The following is a 17,948-nucleotide window of genomic DNA, read 5'->3' as shown; positions in this document are numbered from 1 at the left end:
CCCAAGCTGTCCCCACTCCCTGTTTCTCCCAGACAAGTTAATAAGACAGAAGGCTCCCTAGAGGCTTAGAGCGGCCAACATTATCACTTGGAAGCAAGGCAGAAATCCTGACACATCGGAAATGACTTCAAGCCTATTAATTACTCTTTCTTCTTTGGCAGATCTTTTGAAAGAAAGCTTGACAAATTGAAAGGATGGCTACATTGCCTCCCCGCCCCAATTAAGCCCCTACTCCCACCCCAGTAACACAACTCTGATTTGGCCTTAAAAAAAAAAAAAATCAACCGATTTGTCAGAGCTGTGCCCACATGGTCAGGGACACAAAAGGTGAACCCCTTTTTACAGGTTAAGCCCTTAGTATTCGATGCCTCTCCTGGAGGGGGTGGCTGGAAGAAGTAGGAGTGGCCACTTACCTTTACTGCTCTCCCTCTCTCTGCCCCTTGGGCTTTACCTGCTGACCAGTGTACCCAATCTTTTCCTATGTGGGCTCCTCAGGATGCCTTCCCCCCCCCCCCCCCCCCCCGTCTTGGCCTCTCACCTCAGTGACTTCTTCCTAGGGAGGCCACTCCCAAACACCTATCCAAATAAAGCAGAATACAGGCTGCCTTGAGAGCATCTCTCTGTTTTATCTTCCTCTCGGCACTTAGCTGTACCTGAAATTATGGGATGTATGTTCTTTCTCCCTGAAGACCACTTATCAAAACCCACCTATGTTCTTACGTTCCCTCTGGGATTGCTAGAACTCATTTAATAACATGAATATGTTCATGGGCCTGGTAACCCCAAACTGAATGGGTAGAGGGATTAAAGCATGAACCCAAGGGCCTCAAGAACAGAGTGTACTTCTGTCAGCTGGTGGGGTGGGATTAGCGCGTGACTGTGGTCCATGGCAGGAGGCTTCAACCCTACCACCCTTGGGAGGCCCAAGGGGAACAGCTGGATGAATCAGTGCACCCATGTATCCCGCCACCAACTGCAGCTCGATGTCCCTAACACTCCAAGAGGCTTTTATCAGTATTCCACATAGCCTTCTAAGGAAGGACGCTGTGGATTTAAATCTCTAGGTTTGGCTTTGATAAAGGCAAGGCCACCCATTAGCACCTTATTTTTCTGGTGCCTTTTCACCATATCTCATTTTAAACTCTAACAAAAATCTTTAAGCCATTAACCAGGAAATCATTGTTAAATCATTTGTTCATTTTTATTAGCATCTTGGTAATTAAAGAGAATCATATTTCAGAAATCTTCAGCTGCACTTATGAAAACCCACCCTCAAACCAATCAATTAGTATTACAATAAGTGAGGTCCCTCGTTGCTGCCGCTATTAGCATTTTGATTGAATGTCTGTTGAGAAGTGACTGGTAACAGAAGATTGTGTTCAGAAAGTAATGTTTTTTTATTCGTTTCCACCGAACCTTGTCTGGTTGTCTCCAGTCTCAACTCAAAAGAGACAAGACAGTTTCCAAAAGCAGTCATTTTGGTGGTGGATTATATTTTCACAAGGTGTATGCTAAATTGGTCCTAATCACTCCAGAATCTCCAGCTACACACAGGACCCTCCCACTGGCTGCAACCTCAGCACCCAGGAGCTGGGCAGACTGTTGCTCTGACAGGATGATGAGGACCCTTCTGTCACCTCACTCTCCTCCACTATCCAGACCATCCAGGACCGTAAATACCAGGTCGTTCACAAATGGCCCTTCAGGAAACTCTGATCTAATAATGCCTGTGCCAGAGAGGCCCGTGGCTGCTGTTATTCACAGGGAAGATCATCATTATTATATACCCCCTTCTCTGCCAAGCACTTGGGAAACCTGTTATTCCAACATTCAGGCTTAAGTTCTCCAGTCGTCATAATAATAATAAAAGCGCCAGTCAGTGCAGAGATGGGTTAACAAGCTCTATTATAGTGACAGAAAGGCTGTCTTCTCCAAGCCACAGGAATTAACAAGAGTTCATTAAAATCAACAGCCTGTTCCTTCACAGCTCTATTTACTGATGCTCCTCCTCCACCCCCCATCACTGACGCCTTTTGTGAAGACCTCCAGACACATAATGCCATCCAGCCAACAGAAAAGTTTCAATCTTCCCCTAGCAAGTTAGTCACAGCAGCTGTGGGAACGAAAGGAGATTGTACTCTGACTTGTCCTGAACAGAAGTAGGATAGGGGACAAAAGCTGGTAAGGGTATAGGGTGGGGTATGGGCTTCCAACAACAGACATGGTGGCTGGCTACAGCTATGCATCTGTCTTGTTCCTTTATGTATCCATCCACCCCATCCAGTACCAATTTGCAGCAAAGTACATGTCCAAGCTTTACTTTTAGTGCATGTGACCTTGGTGCAAGGAGCCTGTCCCTACCCCACTGGCAGGACTGCATTAATGCTTCATTAAAAAACAAAATTAATGGCTTCCAGAATTCAGGGGGTGTATATGGGGGAGGGAACAAAATAACAAAACTAAAAAGTGTTCTCTGCTTCCTTTTTTTAAAAACCTCTTCTCCAAACTTGTCTCCTTTTCCTCCTCCTCGGCTTGTTTCTCCCCTGGCTGCCAGCCAAGATTTTATAATAGTGTCAGGTAGCAATTTCATTTTTAAAATGCTCTTATCAAGGATTTAAGGTGAAAGATAAGAACAGCACAGTAAATCTTCATAAAGGAGTGCAGTGTGAAGCATAGTATTTTACAAATCAAAACAGTTAACTAAATGAAAAGGCAAGGACAGGGAAACAAAGTGAGTTGAACAGGGGCTGGAAGGGGGAGGGGAGAGGCCAAGTTAAATAGAAAGATCATCCTTCAGATCTCCCAACTCCCTTTGGTGACGGTCTTGGCATATTTGCTAAGAATTGCATGAACACTCCAATTTCCATTTTAAAATAGGATGATTTTAGAAGGCATATATATTGTCAAACCATTACACACACTTAACCGGGGGTTTTCAACCAAGTCATCTGACCTGCAAGCATGTGTTGCTAATATCACTGCTTTATAATTTATCAAATCAATTTCTTCATGGAATGACTAATAACACATCCACAGCTGCTCTCCTCTTCTTTCCCCAGCTGCTCCCACTTTGAGAGCAGCAGCAACATGAGCTGGGCTACCTAAGGTGCTTCACCTCCCCCCCAACCACACACACTCTGCTAAAGAACATTATAGAAACATGAGAAAGGAGGGGAACCCAGGAGGTGCCATTAATGACCAAACTACTTTGTGGAAGCTGCTTTGTTATTTGCCACCCAGGAAAAGTTAGCAACACTGCTAATGACCAGGCTAGGACATTGTTGTTTTAGGAGGGAGGGGAGAGATTTTAATTAGACTCACAATCAAGAAACTATAACCTATAGTAAGACAGAAACATCTATTTCCTTTCTTCTTTCCATCCTATACCATGACTTGATTCCAGTGAATTTTTAAAAACTGTCAACCAAGGGCCACAGTCAACTCTTACCTACATACAAACATACCTGAATCTACACATACCTCACAAACATCACTCACATAAATACACACAACACATAAAAGGCTGGAATACAACCCTAAAGTGGCAACAAAGCCCTAAACTGGTGAAAATAAATACACTGCAGTTCATTATAGCTCTTCACAAACGCTGTCAATCTCCAGGACCTACCTTGCAAGTGCACATCAAATTAAAAGACACAATTAGATGATTTCTTATTTGCCAAGGAATGATTCAATTGCCCATTAAAGGCAAGAGTTCTAAAAATAACTTCAAGGGAAATTACTAGGAATTGTGGAGACACACATCTCTGTTGTAAAACAGATTAGCATTATGGGCAAAATACAAAACTTTCTTTGTAAATCCTATCCACTTTTTTTTTAAAGATAAGACAATAGAAGGGGTGAGGGGCAAGTGAAAGCATAATTTTCAGAGTATGCTTCCTTGCTGTCAGTAAGAAAAATTACCAGATGTTTGCACAGCATCGCTTATACATAAATGGAATCAGATCTCTTTCTAAGACAATAAAATCACTTTAACTAAAAGAAGATTCAGATGCCTAAGACAGGAAATTTTAGAGGCTGGAAGGAAACAGAACACTCAGTGCAATACCTTTCTGGGAAGGAAGTGCACATGTCTAGGTCTTCTGCAGCTGCCTGGCTAGTGGCACACTAAGCTTGGGAGCTACCAAAGCAGATAGCAGGGCTGATTTTTTAAATCAACCATCTTCTTTTACCTTGGCTGTAAGAGGCAGCTACCAAGGTACTGATGACATTTGCTCTTCCTTTTAAGCAAGCAAGCAAGAGCTTTCACAAGTCTACTAGGTTCCTCAAGTACCAGAATCCACCCCTAGATTCTAGACACAGGTTAGGATCATTGACCTGCTCCACAGAAGAGATGGCAGCTGTGCCTCAGTGGACTAGTAGACATGTCTTGGGTAATGAGATAACCCAGGCAAGGGCACCCAGCTCTGACTGCACATTAACATTTGCTGGGAGAATATTAAGATAATCAATGCCAGGGGGTCCAATTGACCTGGGATGGGACCCAGTTTAAAAACTTCCCAAGTGATTCAAAAGTTAAGAACCACCAGTCTGGTTCAAAGCTCTGATATGACATCACCATTCATCTCACGGCTGTGTGTAGCATTGGGTTGCAGAGTGATTTAGCCACATCTTCCTAAGGGAGCTCACCCTCTGTGAGAAAATCAAAGCTGGTCACAGGAATTAAAGTAGCTCTTTGGGTTATGAGCAGAATCTAAATTTCAAATAGAAGAGTGTTAGAGGAACATAAGAACTTTGACAGGGTCCCTTCTTTGCCCAAGGGCCCTGAATCCTGTTTATTCCTAGTGGAGACTTCCAAAGGGCCACCAGAGCTCGTCCCCAGTGAACAAAGACAGGTGGATGAGAGGTGAGGACAGCAGGGTTGGCAGACACCAAACTGAGGCCACTGTGGCTTCTGTGTCTATTCTGGGCCCAAAAATGGATGATGTCACCTCCAGCAGCAATGGAAAGCAGTCATGAATCATGCACGCACCAGCCCATCCCTCTGAGATAATAAATCGGATGTCTGCACTGAGTACGGACGTCTTAGAGCTGCTGCAGGAGCTCAGCTTTGCCTAGGGTGCCACGATATAGCCCCTCACTGGACACTTCTGGGGAAGATGTCACTTTCAATTATTTCCTGCAAGTAAAATGGATGGTAAATGGATGAAGAATTTCAGATTTGTAGGAAGCACTCAAAGGCACATAGTTTTGATCACTTTTGAATCATGGCAGGTTTTTTTGTTTGTTTTTTTGTATGCTGCTGGATTTGCTGGCCACACATGAGGTACACTTCCACACTGTAATTATCCATTTATCCATTCCTGCCAGGCCTACCAATGTCCTGATCTGTAGGTGTTATTATTCTGACTCTCTGCTGTAGTTATGTAGCTTAAAGCTCATTCTGCTATGGTTGGCACATGTCCCAGCCTAAAAGGATTTCTGGGAGAACAATAAAAAAATCAAGATGTCTGTCTGGCAGGTTTTGAAGTTGGCTATTGTCTTGCTTGTTTTGTTTTTTCACTTTTTCCCCAGGAAGGAAGTAGAGGCACTATTGAAGGATGCCAAGGAGTATGTCTTCACACACATGAGCGCTCCTCACTTATTTTTTTCCCTTCTGTCTTTATGGTCTTTTTTTTTTTATACCTTATTTGCCTAAATTGCTAAGTTTAATGAACCAACTGACCAACCTGCTCTAGTCACTATGGTCTGTAAATGGGATTTTTGACAACTCTTAACTGAATTGGTTACTCTTTGGCTTCTAAAAAAAATGACTAATAAAATTAAGTTTCAATGTGTTTGTGTGTGTTCCCCAAAACTACCAATCACCTTCAACATCCTAAAATCAATTTTGGGGTCTTTGGCTAAATAGACTTGGACAAGGCATGAACCACATCAGGATTTGGAGCTGTGGTCTCAGTATTTTCCCTACTTTCTCTTGTATATGATTTTACTGAGGGAGGAAATAGCTTGGAAGACAGAGAAGCCAGTGTGAGGTCACCAGGACTTCAGGTTAACAAGCAGGTATATTCTGCAGGAAGCACTGTTTGGCTCTAGAGCTGCTCTAATGGATTGGGGGTAGAGATCCAGGGGGAGGAGTGCTGCAAGCAACCAAAATTTATTTGGTTTCGGTTTGTAAACTGAGAATCTGAAATCCAGGTGCTGGCAAGGCTGTGTTTGCTTAAGGTTCTATTCTTTCTGCTACTCCAGCACTCATTTGCTTTCAGCCCTATCATGGCCTCTGCTTCTGAGGAAACATGCCTCCTCATATATGTCTTTCTGCAAATGTTCTTACTTACAGGAACACCAAACATTGGATACACCAACTTCAGAAAGCTCTCATTTTAACCTCCAAAAACACATATCTATTTCCAAAGATGATTATACTCTCAAGTATTAGGGCACAGGTCTTCAACACATACTTTTCAAGGAACCAACTCCACCCATAGTACCTTTCAGTGTAGAAAACCTCACAGCATCTGCATCTGTCCACTGCTTAGCAAGCCTCTGCCTCTCAAGTCTTGATGGTCAGTGTTATTAACAAAATAACCACAGTTAACACTGGAATAATAACATAGACACAGTCTCCTACAGGTTAGGATGCTTCACAAATAATTGTGTTATTTAAACCTCACAGGTCCAGAGTTAATAATCTCATTTAACACATGGGAAAAAGTGAGGTTCAGAGAACGTCAGAACTTACCCACAGTCTACACAGCTGTGTATGGAACCTAAACCTAGGAGTGACACTAGTCTAAACACCACACAGCTGGACGTTTCCCCAGTTTCATTCACTGGGTGTGACTTCATTTCTAAAGTTATAGACAAAGACCCAGAGGAATAGTCTGTACTTCCTCATGGTACAAGAGCCAACTATGTCTACTAGCATACCTTAGGTTCAAAAAAAAAAAAAAGCTTTTAACATTTTTTTTTCTTTAATTACAAAGTATTCTGAACTCTGGGACAGGGCCATCCTGTTCTGACTCCTCTCCTCCGGTGCTGGATGAAATGGAGCAAATGGGAGATGGGAGACAGACTGCTATTCTAATAATAGCACATTGTCTTGTCTGAGGAGAGCAGAAATTATGCAGAAAATCCTCATCTATCTGCCCTGACTCTCTGTTTATGGAAAGAACAAGACAGAGGCGACTTGGAGGTGAAGAAGTCTCAGCTACACACAATCAAGTCTGCTGCTTGGGGCTACCTTGGTCTCTAGGGAAGCCAGACATGTCCTTCATGCCACACACTGAGTGGAAGACACCACAGGATGTATGAGCTCTGCAACCATGCACAACTTGAAAAATATGTACACAGATGCCAGGAACAAGGTAGATGTGACAACCGTTACGGTGTCAGGGTGCTGGGACAAGGACCCAGAGAAGTATTTCTTTTTCCTTTTAAAAATTCTCTTTTATGTTGATACATCCATACATTGATAATTCAAATTGGAATGGAATTTAAAAGCTTATGTGAAGGGGCCAGGAGTTTGGCCTAGAGGTAGAGTGCTTGCCTAGCATGCACAAAGATCCGGGTTTGATTCTTTGATACCACATACATAGAAAAAAGCCTGAAGTGGTGCTGTGGCTTAAATGGTAGAGCTCTAGCCTTGAGAAAACCCAAGGACAATGTTCAGGCACTGAGCTTAAGCCCAGGATTGGAAAAAAAAAAAAAGCTGGGGCTGGGAGTTTGGCCTAGTGGTAGAGTGCTTGCCTAGCATGCACAAAGACCTGGGTTCAATTCCTTGGTATCCCACATACATAGCAAAAAGCCAGAAGTGGTGCTGAGGCTCAAGTGGCAGAGCACTAGCCTTGAGAAAGTCCAAGGATAGTGCTTAAGCCCTGAGCCCAAGCCCAGGACTGGCAAAAAAAAAAAAAAAAAAAAAGTAAATGTTTGAATAGGTAATAAACATACATGGGACAAAATTTCAAAACGTAAATCAGACTACAAAAAAAAAAAAAGGTTAAAAGGTTCCCCTTACCTCACCTCCATTTCTACCTTTCTGATTACTTAATCTTCTCAGAAGCAAACAACCATTGTGGATGCATGTACAGTTGTACCTGAAACACACCTGAGTGTTTATTATAGCCAGAAATGCTTCTTAACCTTCTCTGGCTATTAAATGCTGCAAGCCTCAGGCTAACCCAATGTCTTTCTTAGCTAAGGAATCAGCACACAGAGAAGTTAAGGTGCTAGCCCAAGGCCACACAGCTATTAAGTCACAGATCAGATCTTAGATTCCAACTGTCTGGATCCAGACTCAGGTGTTCTTAACCACTGTGCCACTGTAATCATTTCCAGTTTCTATGGCAAGTGTTGTAGAAATACTGTATGTACATGCCAGCATATACAAAGACTTGGGTGTTTCCCAAGTTCCATACAAGTTTCTATTTGCCTTAATGAAACTAGTCAGGTGCCTGTGGCTCAAGGCTATAATCCTAGCTATTCAGGAGTCTAAGATCTGAGGATCAGGGTTCAAAGCTAGCCTGTGCAGCTAAGTCTGTGAGACTCATCTCCAATTAATCATCGAAAAAAATCAGAAGTGGAGCTGTGACTCAAGCTGAGGAACAGTACCTAGGCCCTGAGTTCAAGCCCAGTTCCACCACATGTGTATGCCATGTATGTGTGCCCTGCGTGCATACACAAACACACACTCACACTCACACACAGAAATGAAATGAAGTAGACGGTGGTTTTTGTAGGCAGGGAAAAAACTGGTGGCTGAACTCTGGGTTTCCTGATGAGAAGGTGACTGGTTCACCTCCATAGGGAACATAGCCAACTCCAATCTGGTCACCCATATGAGATCACTGAGCCTATGGAGAAGCTGGGGCTTGAACCCAAAGACAGCCCTTCTAAAGCTTAGCCTGTTTCTGGTTCTGGCACATGAACAGACATAGAGATGCAGATGGTCTGGAGTCTGCCCTCTGACCCACAAGGCTCCAACAGCAGCAACAGGCCCAGGGTCATACAATCCCCAGAGCTCTTCTAGGAACCTCCAGTCCATAGGGAAGTAACTGCCTACGACTTTCAGACCTCTGACCCAGCCCTCCATGACCCCAGCAGCTCTAAAGAATGCCAAGTAAGAGGGTGCTTTTAATCAAGCCACCAAGCAGAGGCTTCTTTCCTCTTTGGGCCTCCGCATTCGGCCCTCACCCAACTCTCAGAGCACTGGTGAGACTCACAGCCTAGGCCTCTATGGGAACAAGAGGCAACAAAAGGCTCATTATCCCCCTTCACAAAAACCCACTTCTGGGTCAATGAAGTTCTGACCCCGGGCCCACTCCCTTCTCCTGCTTCCAAGGGCCATGGCCAGGGGAAGGCAGGAAGGCCATTAGCTCATCATCCTTTTGGTGCCAGGGCTTTTATTCCAAAAGAAAGAAGTTTACGATTCATACTCAGGCTAAAGAAAACTGGGCTCCCTCAGGAAGTCAGTCCCACCCCCCCACCTTTGGCCTCCATCCCCCAGCTCTGCAGGCTCCCCTGGTTCCCTGGCTGGGGCCTGTTGCTAGGTACAGGAAGGGTTTTGTAGGACTCTGTCTCCAAAGCAAAGCAGGTGAACAGAACCCAAGCCACTGTGTTGATTAATATAGCAAGAGACAGCACCGGAATGGGTGCTTCCGGAATTGAGTTAGCTCAGGGGAAGAAAAAAAAAAAATTAAAGCTCACTCTTGCTTTCCTGTCAGAAATAAAATTAAGGTCTTGGATCGATGTTGCCAGCACTGGGGCATCTACCGGAATCTCTAATGGCCTCCTTTACATGTTTTCAAATTCACGTTCCCCTTCAACCCTGCCCTTTTAATTGGTTATTTGCAAGGTCATGTTTGCACCAATTTCTCAGGAAGGCTAATCGTGTTTATTTAACAAGAAAATAAAATGCACAGACAACTCTGGAGCTGGACTCTGAACAAGGACTCAGGGTGGAGTCCCCCCGACTCCTCCTCCCTTACCCTCACTATTGCAAGGTTGTGGAATAAGAGTAAAGCTCTGCTGGGGACCCTTCATGCTAAGGAACAGAGTACTTCATCCTCTTTTCAAATGCACTCAGTTGAAAACATGAAATATGGGGGTCTGAGAATCTAGGAGAGACAGAAGAGAATATCCATTTATCATTGTACAACTCTTCTCATTCTAACCAAAGTGTGCCAGTGTGTAGCTGCACACAGCACTGCCATCAGAATTTCCTCCAGTGCCCCAAAGTCACCACTGTTCCTGGCCTCTAAGACCTCTTTTGTCAATCAATGTGTGACTGTAGGAAGTGTGGCCAGACTGAGTTTCTACCCCATTCTGACCATTTTTTTCCTAGATTCGTGGTATAGTAATTGCTTATCTAAATAGCTGTCCCACACTGACAACTGCTCATCCAGTCTCTATAATCTCATCAAGACCTCATGCTTGCCTAAAATGTCAACCAGAAAGTTTGTGGGAGGAATCCCACCACAACTATACTGACAGCTCTGTGAGGCCAAGATCATCCATACTTGGGGGTGGGGGTGGGGGTTATGACACACAGTAGCTTTCTTATCAACTGGATTTCAATTCAGGTACAGAATTAGGATTAATAGTAATAACAATCAGCCACTAGTTTACAGGTTTTCAATAAACCTGTTTACATATCTCAGATATGGGGCAGGATTTGCTGGGTACTTAGCACTATGGGATGCAACCTTGAGAGGTGAGAAAATAAATACCACTGGCATAATTCTAATAGGGCAGACCAGCAGCAAACCCTGCTTCAGATTCCAAAGGTGGGCAACTTCTTATCATGTCAGAATGAATATCACAACTAGCTGAGACACTACCTGTCTTTAATATGTTTCCTAGCTCATCCAACAATCCCTCTTGGGTGTCAAAGACCCTTTTGCTAACCCATGTTGTTCCATTTTCAGCTGTAAATGCCAGTTTTCACCTCAGGTAAGTAAAATTCAGAATGTTACAGTGTTTTCATGCTGAAAAACATTTACATTGTTTTTGACAACCCACAAATGAAGCAATGCTTTCATAACTGGTGGCAGGGGGCAGGATGGGTTGGGGTGGTGGTAGGATATCTCTATAAAACCCAGACTGGTCTTAAACTCTTGATCTTCAAGCCTCATCCACTCAGGGCTAGAATTATAGTATATACCACCATATAGTTTTATTTTTTTTAAACAATTTAATTTATGCCTCTGTGAAACTCTTTTTACATGCTTCCTCTGTTTTTGACAAACAGGCACCGATAAACAAATAATTACAGTGAGATGCTCAATCATCTTTATATGGTGTTACTACAGAGGTCAATTTCAAAAGTGAGTATCTGGCAGGTATTCAAGACATTAAGGGCTGCTTTTTTTCCTTAGAAAAGCATTATCTTCTATCAGATTCAGTTACATCTTTCCTGGCACCCTTTTTAATAAATAAACTGATTACACAAATTATCTTAAATTTGGGCCAACTGCTTTTAGGACAGAGACTCTGGGCTTAAAGGGAGAAGCCAAGGTATGAGTTCAGTAGCCTTCAACCTGGAGGTATGTGGAAAGTTCCTCCTTTTGGCTGGATCTGCCCACCATGTGCTTCTCCTGTGAGAAGACACAGTAATCCTGGGAGAGGATTCCTCTGTTCCAGGGCTTGCTGCAGCTGGTACAGTGGAAAGGCTCTTTGGAGGCTGGTGGCTTTCAGAAACTGTTGTTCCTCTCCAAAGCCATTAGCATTACAGTTAATAAGTGACTGCTAAATGTTGAGAGAAGTCATCCATCACACTAATCTTCATTTTTCTCTCAGTGTATCCTGTTTCTTTGCCTCTGGCAATCTTCCACAGCAAACAGACCTGCTGGGTAATGGCAGCCACAGGGATGTCCAGGGCTAGAGACCATTCCTTCTCCAGTGAATCCTCCCCAGATGATGGCCTATGCGTCAGACTCCCCGCTCAATTCCAATCTGTTCTCCCCTGGAAGGGCCCAGCAGTGCAGGGTTCAAGACCCCAGCGCCTGGGGTCAAAGGGAAAAACAGCTCGATTGACCCTCATCCAGGGGGGCTCTGACCCACCAGAAGGAAGTAAATGTTAGGCTTATTTCTGCAATCAACATGCTTACATACCACTTACTCAACAAAGCTGAGGGTGTGGAGACATGTGAAAACAGTGTGGAGTTATTCCACCCTCCTTCCTCTTTTCCACTCTACAGAGTTCAACCAGCAAAAGTGAATTATAAGGACAGGGCTTGGCTATTTCCTCCCTCCATGCACCCTTCCCCTGCCCCACCCTGGGATCAATACCTAAGGCTGAGGTTCAGATCTTATCTCAAGTTTTGCAAGAATAAAGCAACAAATTTCCCGAATGATTAAATCCTTTGATGATCAGCCCAGTATTTTTCAGACCACCTCTAACAACTTTCAGCAAATGCAGTGGAAAATTGGAAAGCCACCATTCCCTTTTTCCTTAGCACAAATCATTTCAGGGAAGGCCACAAGATGAAGTAATGGGCAGGGTCAAGATGGCCCCAGCTTCTACCCCTAGCTCAGTGCCTTGTCTGGCTGCAGGAAATTACTATGCAGCATCCCCAAACTTACAGTTTCTCCATCTGGAAATGAGGAGTATCACATGGAGACAAACAAAACACAAGGAAGTATAAAGTCACCACTCTCCCGCTTACATGACTGCCCAGCACCATGTCTGTACAGTGGCCAAGAGCCAGGGCTACAGATCACATAGGCTGGGATGATGTCCCAGCTCTGCTTCTACCTCTGTGTGCCTCTGGGCTGCACAGTTCAACCAAGACTGTTTGCCATCAAACATCCCCAGTAGCTGCAGGCACCCTTGCTGGTTCCAGCACTGGGTATTTTCAGTGCTTGGAGAGTGATGGCTGTTTCAACTGAGATGGTTCACTTACATGTTCATAGACAGGTATGAAGCCATGACAGTAGAGACAATGGACAACTGTGACAGGAAGCCCAGTCCCCTTTCAGGATTGAGGAGCAGCCACTGAGAATGCCAAGAGGTAGTCCTCCTGGAATTTCCTCAGTAGAAAACCCAGGTCAAACCAGTTTCATAAAGAAAGTGGGAGACGGATGGGACAAGACAAGAAGAAGGAGAAGGTAAGGAAGGGGGTGTTACATCTAGTGATATAGATCATGTAGGCACAGAGGTAACTTCTTACTTCACCTGAGGCTAGAGAAAGGCCTCTTTATTTCTGAAAGCATCCCAGACCAGTTTTGCCAACAATCTCCATTCAAAAACACTTTCTAGGCCGGGAGTTTGGCCTAGTGGTAGAATGCTTACCTAGCATGCATGAAGACCCGGGTTTGATTCCTTGGTACCACATACATACAAAAAAGCCGGAAGTGGTGCTGGAGCTCAAGTGGTAGAGTGCTAGCTTTGAGAAAGTCCAAGGACAGTGCTCAGGCCCTGAGCCCAAGCCCAGGACTGGCAAAAAAAACAAAAAACAAAAAAACCCAAAACACTGTCTAGTAAGCTTCCTGGAAACTCAGCCCAGCACAGAGTTGTCCACTCAGTGACACCCTACCTGGAGCAACTGCTCATGCCTATAATCCTAGCTGCTCAGGAGGCTGAGATCTGAGGATCAAGGTTCAAGTATGTGTGGACAGAACAGTCCATGAGACACCAACTAGCTACCAAAAAGCCAGATAGAACACCAGCTTTGAGTGAAAAAGCCAAGTGAGAACATAAAGCCCTGGGGAGTTCAAGGTCCAGTACCAACAGTAAACAACAACAACAACATCACCCCATCCCCTCCTATGCAGACAAACTTTAAAAAAAAAAAATCTCATCTTGGAATGCCACAGGGAAAAAAATGAAGTCCAGATATACACTTTAGGCCTTAGATTCCTCAGTGCCCATAATTTTAAAAGAAGAACCTGAGAGGGTTGAGTGTCGGGAAGGAAGCCCTGGTGTAACACCCATTGGGAGGCAGAGTTTGAACTCAAACCCAAAAGAGGGGTTGGAAGGTATATCTGGCCTAATGCTTCAACTTGCACAGAAACAACACTGGAAACACTGGAAAAAAAAGTGGGGCAGGGGAGGCAAGGTAAATTCCAGGTTCTTCTTCTAGAAGCTTCTTAGCATGCCTTCCCCTTTATTCCTTGGTGGTATTGGGGTGTTTGAACTCAAGGCCTCACACATTCTAAGCTGGCACTCTACCACTTGAGACATACCTCCAAAGCCCTACTTTTTGTCAGTTATTTTGGAAATCGAGTCTAGTGAACTTTTCTGCCTAGCTGGCTTCAACCTACAATCCTCTGGTTCTCGGTCTCCCAAGTATCTAGGACTATGACAGGAGCCTTTGGCACACATGATTCTTATATCATGTTTTAATAAGAGGCTCTATGTTTCTCCTCTTATTCTAGGTTTCACAAACAATGTAGCTGCATCAAGCTGATCCAAATCCAAGCACAGAGGGTCTTAATTTCTGGTAGAGCAATGGGATGTTTGCACTGGCCCTTCTTTGCTGAGGATGGGGTGGGAGTGTGCACATACCAGGCTCTTCCCACTTTCCTACCCCCAGTGTCCAGCAGAAGTCTAGACTCAGGACAGCCTTCCAGAACATCCTCAGGATTCCCTGAATACCATGCAGTAACTTCAACCTTCTTCAACCTCATAAAAGGTATACTCTCCTCCACACAGATGGGTCCTAACACCAGCCTTCCTGTATTCTTCTCCTTTGAAAACTGGAAATAGAAGCTACTTTGTGTCCACCATCAGGGCTCTGGTCAAGCAGTAAGGGACAACTTATCCAGAAGTCTGACATCCTGAGTAAGAATTCACCTCTCTCAGAGCCTAGCCTAGTAGTGGGACCTCCACAAGCCTCCAGCCCTCTCAGGTTCCTTAGATGACAAACCTTGTCCCTAATCAGCTATGAGAATTGATGACAAAATGACAGAACACAGTGGAAGGTCCTAGCAGAGCAGATCAAAAACACTTCTTTCCATTGATCATAAAAAAAGAAGTCACAGGCCTGGGGCTGGAGTCCAGTGGTACAGCCTATGCTTACCAGCTAGTAGCCTCAAGTTTGATCACCAGTACTAGGAGAGAAAGTAAAGAAGGGAGGGAGAGAAGAAAGGAGGAAAAGAAAGAAGGCCAATAATACTGCCTGAATGCTGCTCTGAAATCTTCCAGGATTATAAATTCAAACAGTAAACACTGGCTGCTACCTAGATGGGCACTGCAACTCTGAAAAAAATAAATGCATGAAAATGTTCTGCTTACCAAACCCTTCTCATCTGGCCACAACACAGAAAGCATAGGATTTGGAATCGGCAGTCTTAGGTTTGAGGCGGTGCTGGGTGTAGACTAGGGTGTGCAAGTTACTATCCCTGAACTTGAGTTTATCACACTCACAAAATAGAAGGGACAGTCACAATGGTAACCAGAGCTGACACTGATGCATATTTGGCACTCTGCTCAGCATTCTAACCCCAACAGTTCTGGTAAGGAGGTACTGCTATTATTCCCATTTCACACAGGAATAAATGCACGCATAAAAATCTTAGGTGCTTTCACTCAAAGTCACACAACCCTTCCAGGGCTGGTGAGAAGGTCAACTTGGCAGATACAATAGGGAAGTTGCATCATCATCATCATCATCATCATCATCATCATCTTATCAGTCATTCAGCTTGAACTCAGGGCCAGATGCTATCCTTGAGCTTTTTTTTTTTTTTTTTTGCCAGTCCTGGGCTTGAGGTCAGGGCCTGAGCACTGTCCTTGGACTTTCTCAAGGCTAGAGCTCTACCACTTGAGCCTCAGCACCCCTTCCGGCTTTTTTTTTTTTCCTATATGTGGTACCGAGGAATCGAACCCAGGTCTTCATGCATGCTAGGAAAGCTCTTTAACCACTAGGCCAAACTCCCGGCCCTCCTTGAGCTTTTTTTACTTGAGGCTAGTACTCTACCAATTTGAGCCACAACACCACTTCTGATTTTCTAGTGGTTAACTGTGAGGTAAGAGTTTCACAGAGTGGGGGAAGAGAAATGGGGACAAAAACATGAGAAAGGGTAGCATTGTTTCTGAAGTAATGCACCTTCTATCTGGCAAATATAATGTAACCCTTCTATTAATTACAATAAAAATATATTTAAAAAATTTAAAAAAAGTTTCATAGAGTTTTCCATCTGAGCTGGCTTGGAACTATGATTCTCAGATCTCAGCTTCCTGAGTAGGTAGGATTACAAGACACACACCACCATGCTTGGTTTGGTACTTTGGAAACCATAATGTGGAAGATGGCCAAGGATACTCAGAAATTTCCCATTATGGACATTACCTCCTCTCCCTCTAAAGCAACTTGGTGGATACACCAGACATTTGATACTTTTGATGCTTTTCCTCTCTTTGCCTTTCCCTACTCCTCATCATCCCCTACCCCTGCCCATCTCTTTCCTCCACAAACACTTGCCACCACCGTAGTCTACCCAATTCTCATTTTCCCATCTTGAGGTCACTGTAGATGGGCATGAGATGTTGTGACCAAGCACAATCAGGACATGCTTGTCCTTTTCTTACTTAGCCAGCCAAGCCCCTCCCCCACCCCCTTCATCCCTTCCTCCCGTTTACTCAGCCACCTTCTTCAAACAGGAAAGAAATACAGTCAACACTGGGTAACTGCTTCTAATCACAGGTGACAGCAAGAATGTAAACAATGAGAGAAACATCTAAATGTAGTCCAAGTGGCAAGGAAACAGCTCACTGGGCTCACTAACAGCTCCAGTTCCCCATCACCTCAGGAGAATGCCCTACACCCTTTTCTGCCCTACACCTTAGCTCTGCTCATTAACATTCTGTTGATATGAACCCCAGAAACCTGAAGCTCTTGGAGAACAGGAGAATGGAATACTAAGTTATAACACCTCCTTGGACTCTTACTACCTCTAGAAAGGATTTTTCTAGATTCTTTCAATTTTTTTTTTTAAGACAGTATTTTAACATGCTCTGTTGGGAGGGGAGGTCAAGCCCTCTTTCACAATCTGTTCAATGCTAAGAATCCTTTCCCAAGGAGAGCTCAAACATATATTTTATAAGTCATTGTAAAAAAGGTTCTGGGATCCCAGGTTGACATCCACTTTCTGTAACATAAATAGGACAGAAGTACAAGAGAAGCTACAGATCAGTACACTTGTCCCCCACACATTCTAAGGTGCCACAAGGGACTGCCACATCTCTAACTGCTGTACTCGGCAAACAAACTTACCGGGTATTTTTTCTTCTCTCTCTCTTTAGATCGACAGTCTACATCTAAACCACCTTCTTTGATGCAAATTGAGAACTCAATATTGAGTAATTGCTACAAATAATTTCTACTGCAATCACAGTGCTGAGGTTAGCAAAGGATTAAGAAAGTCTGGATTAGACAGTTCATCTGAATGTATGTGCTGAGTATGCCCGTGATCTGTATGTGGATTCTCAGTGCTAAAGAGGCTGTCCATTAATGGAAACGACCAACAAATGGCTCCCACTTCCTGCTTGCTTTGGGATTCTTCCTGGTATCTTGTTCAGTAGGACTGGACATGAGGAGCGATGGAGGCCAGGAGAGGTATAGGGACAACATATTCATGCTGGGACATCTTACCTCTGTGCCTGTTGGTGGTTTTATCAAACATCAGCATCGCATCTTCCACCTGCAAAATACCAAAGAGAGGCAGCTTTAGGAATTTCCAGAAAATGTACAAAATATTACCAGTAAATGGTAGGGGGTGGGAGAGGTGGTTTCCATTATAGGTGTTAATAGTGGCTTGCTAAAAGAAGATATGAAAATGCAAAAAAGGAAAATAATTGTGCATCTTTCTACCTAGCACTACAGTTAACACATGGTGTATTTTCCTTTATTATTTACTTTAAAAACTTTTAATATAGCTTTTAGTGTATTATATATGTAATTCCTTTCTTTCCATGCTTTAACAAGTAATGTTACTACAAACTTACTATATCATGAAATTTTTTTTCTTTTCTCTTTTTTTGTTTT

General features: G+C 43.7%; 1 protein-coding gene across 7 annotated transcripts in view; it reads right to left on the bottom strand.

Annotated features, from left to right (window-relative positions):
• The window catches only part of Msi2 (musashi RNA binding protein 2), a 374,857-nt gene that overhangs the window by 113,763 nt on the left and 243,146 nt on the right, over positions 1 to 17,948 (bottom strand). For all 7 annotated transcript variants that reach the window (XM_090351082.1, XM_090351083.1, XM_090351084.1 and 4 more), the window contains one exon: positions 17,556 to 17,604. In XM_090351082.1, the coding sequence (XP_090207208.1) occupies positions 17,556 to 17,604 (49 nt within the window). The remainder of the gene's footprint in view (positions 1 to 17,555; positions 17,605 to 17,948) is intronic.

The sequence above is a fragment of the Megascapheus bottae genome, chromosome 17, assembly GCF_031878675.1.
Source record: "Megascapheus bottae isolate mThoBot1 chromosome 17, mThoBot2.hap1, whole genome shotgun sequence".
NCBI classification, from domain to species: Eukaryota; Metazoa; Chordata; class Mammalia; order Rodentia; family Geomyidae; genus Megascapheus; species Megascapheus bottae.
This window is presented reverse-complemented; position numbering and strand designations above follow the sequence as displayed.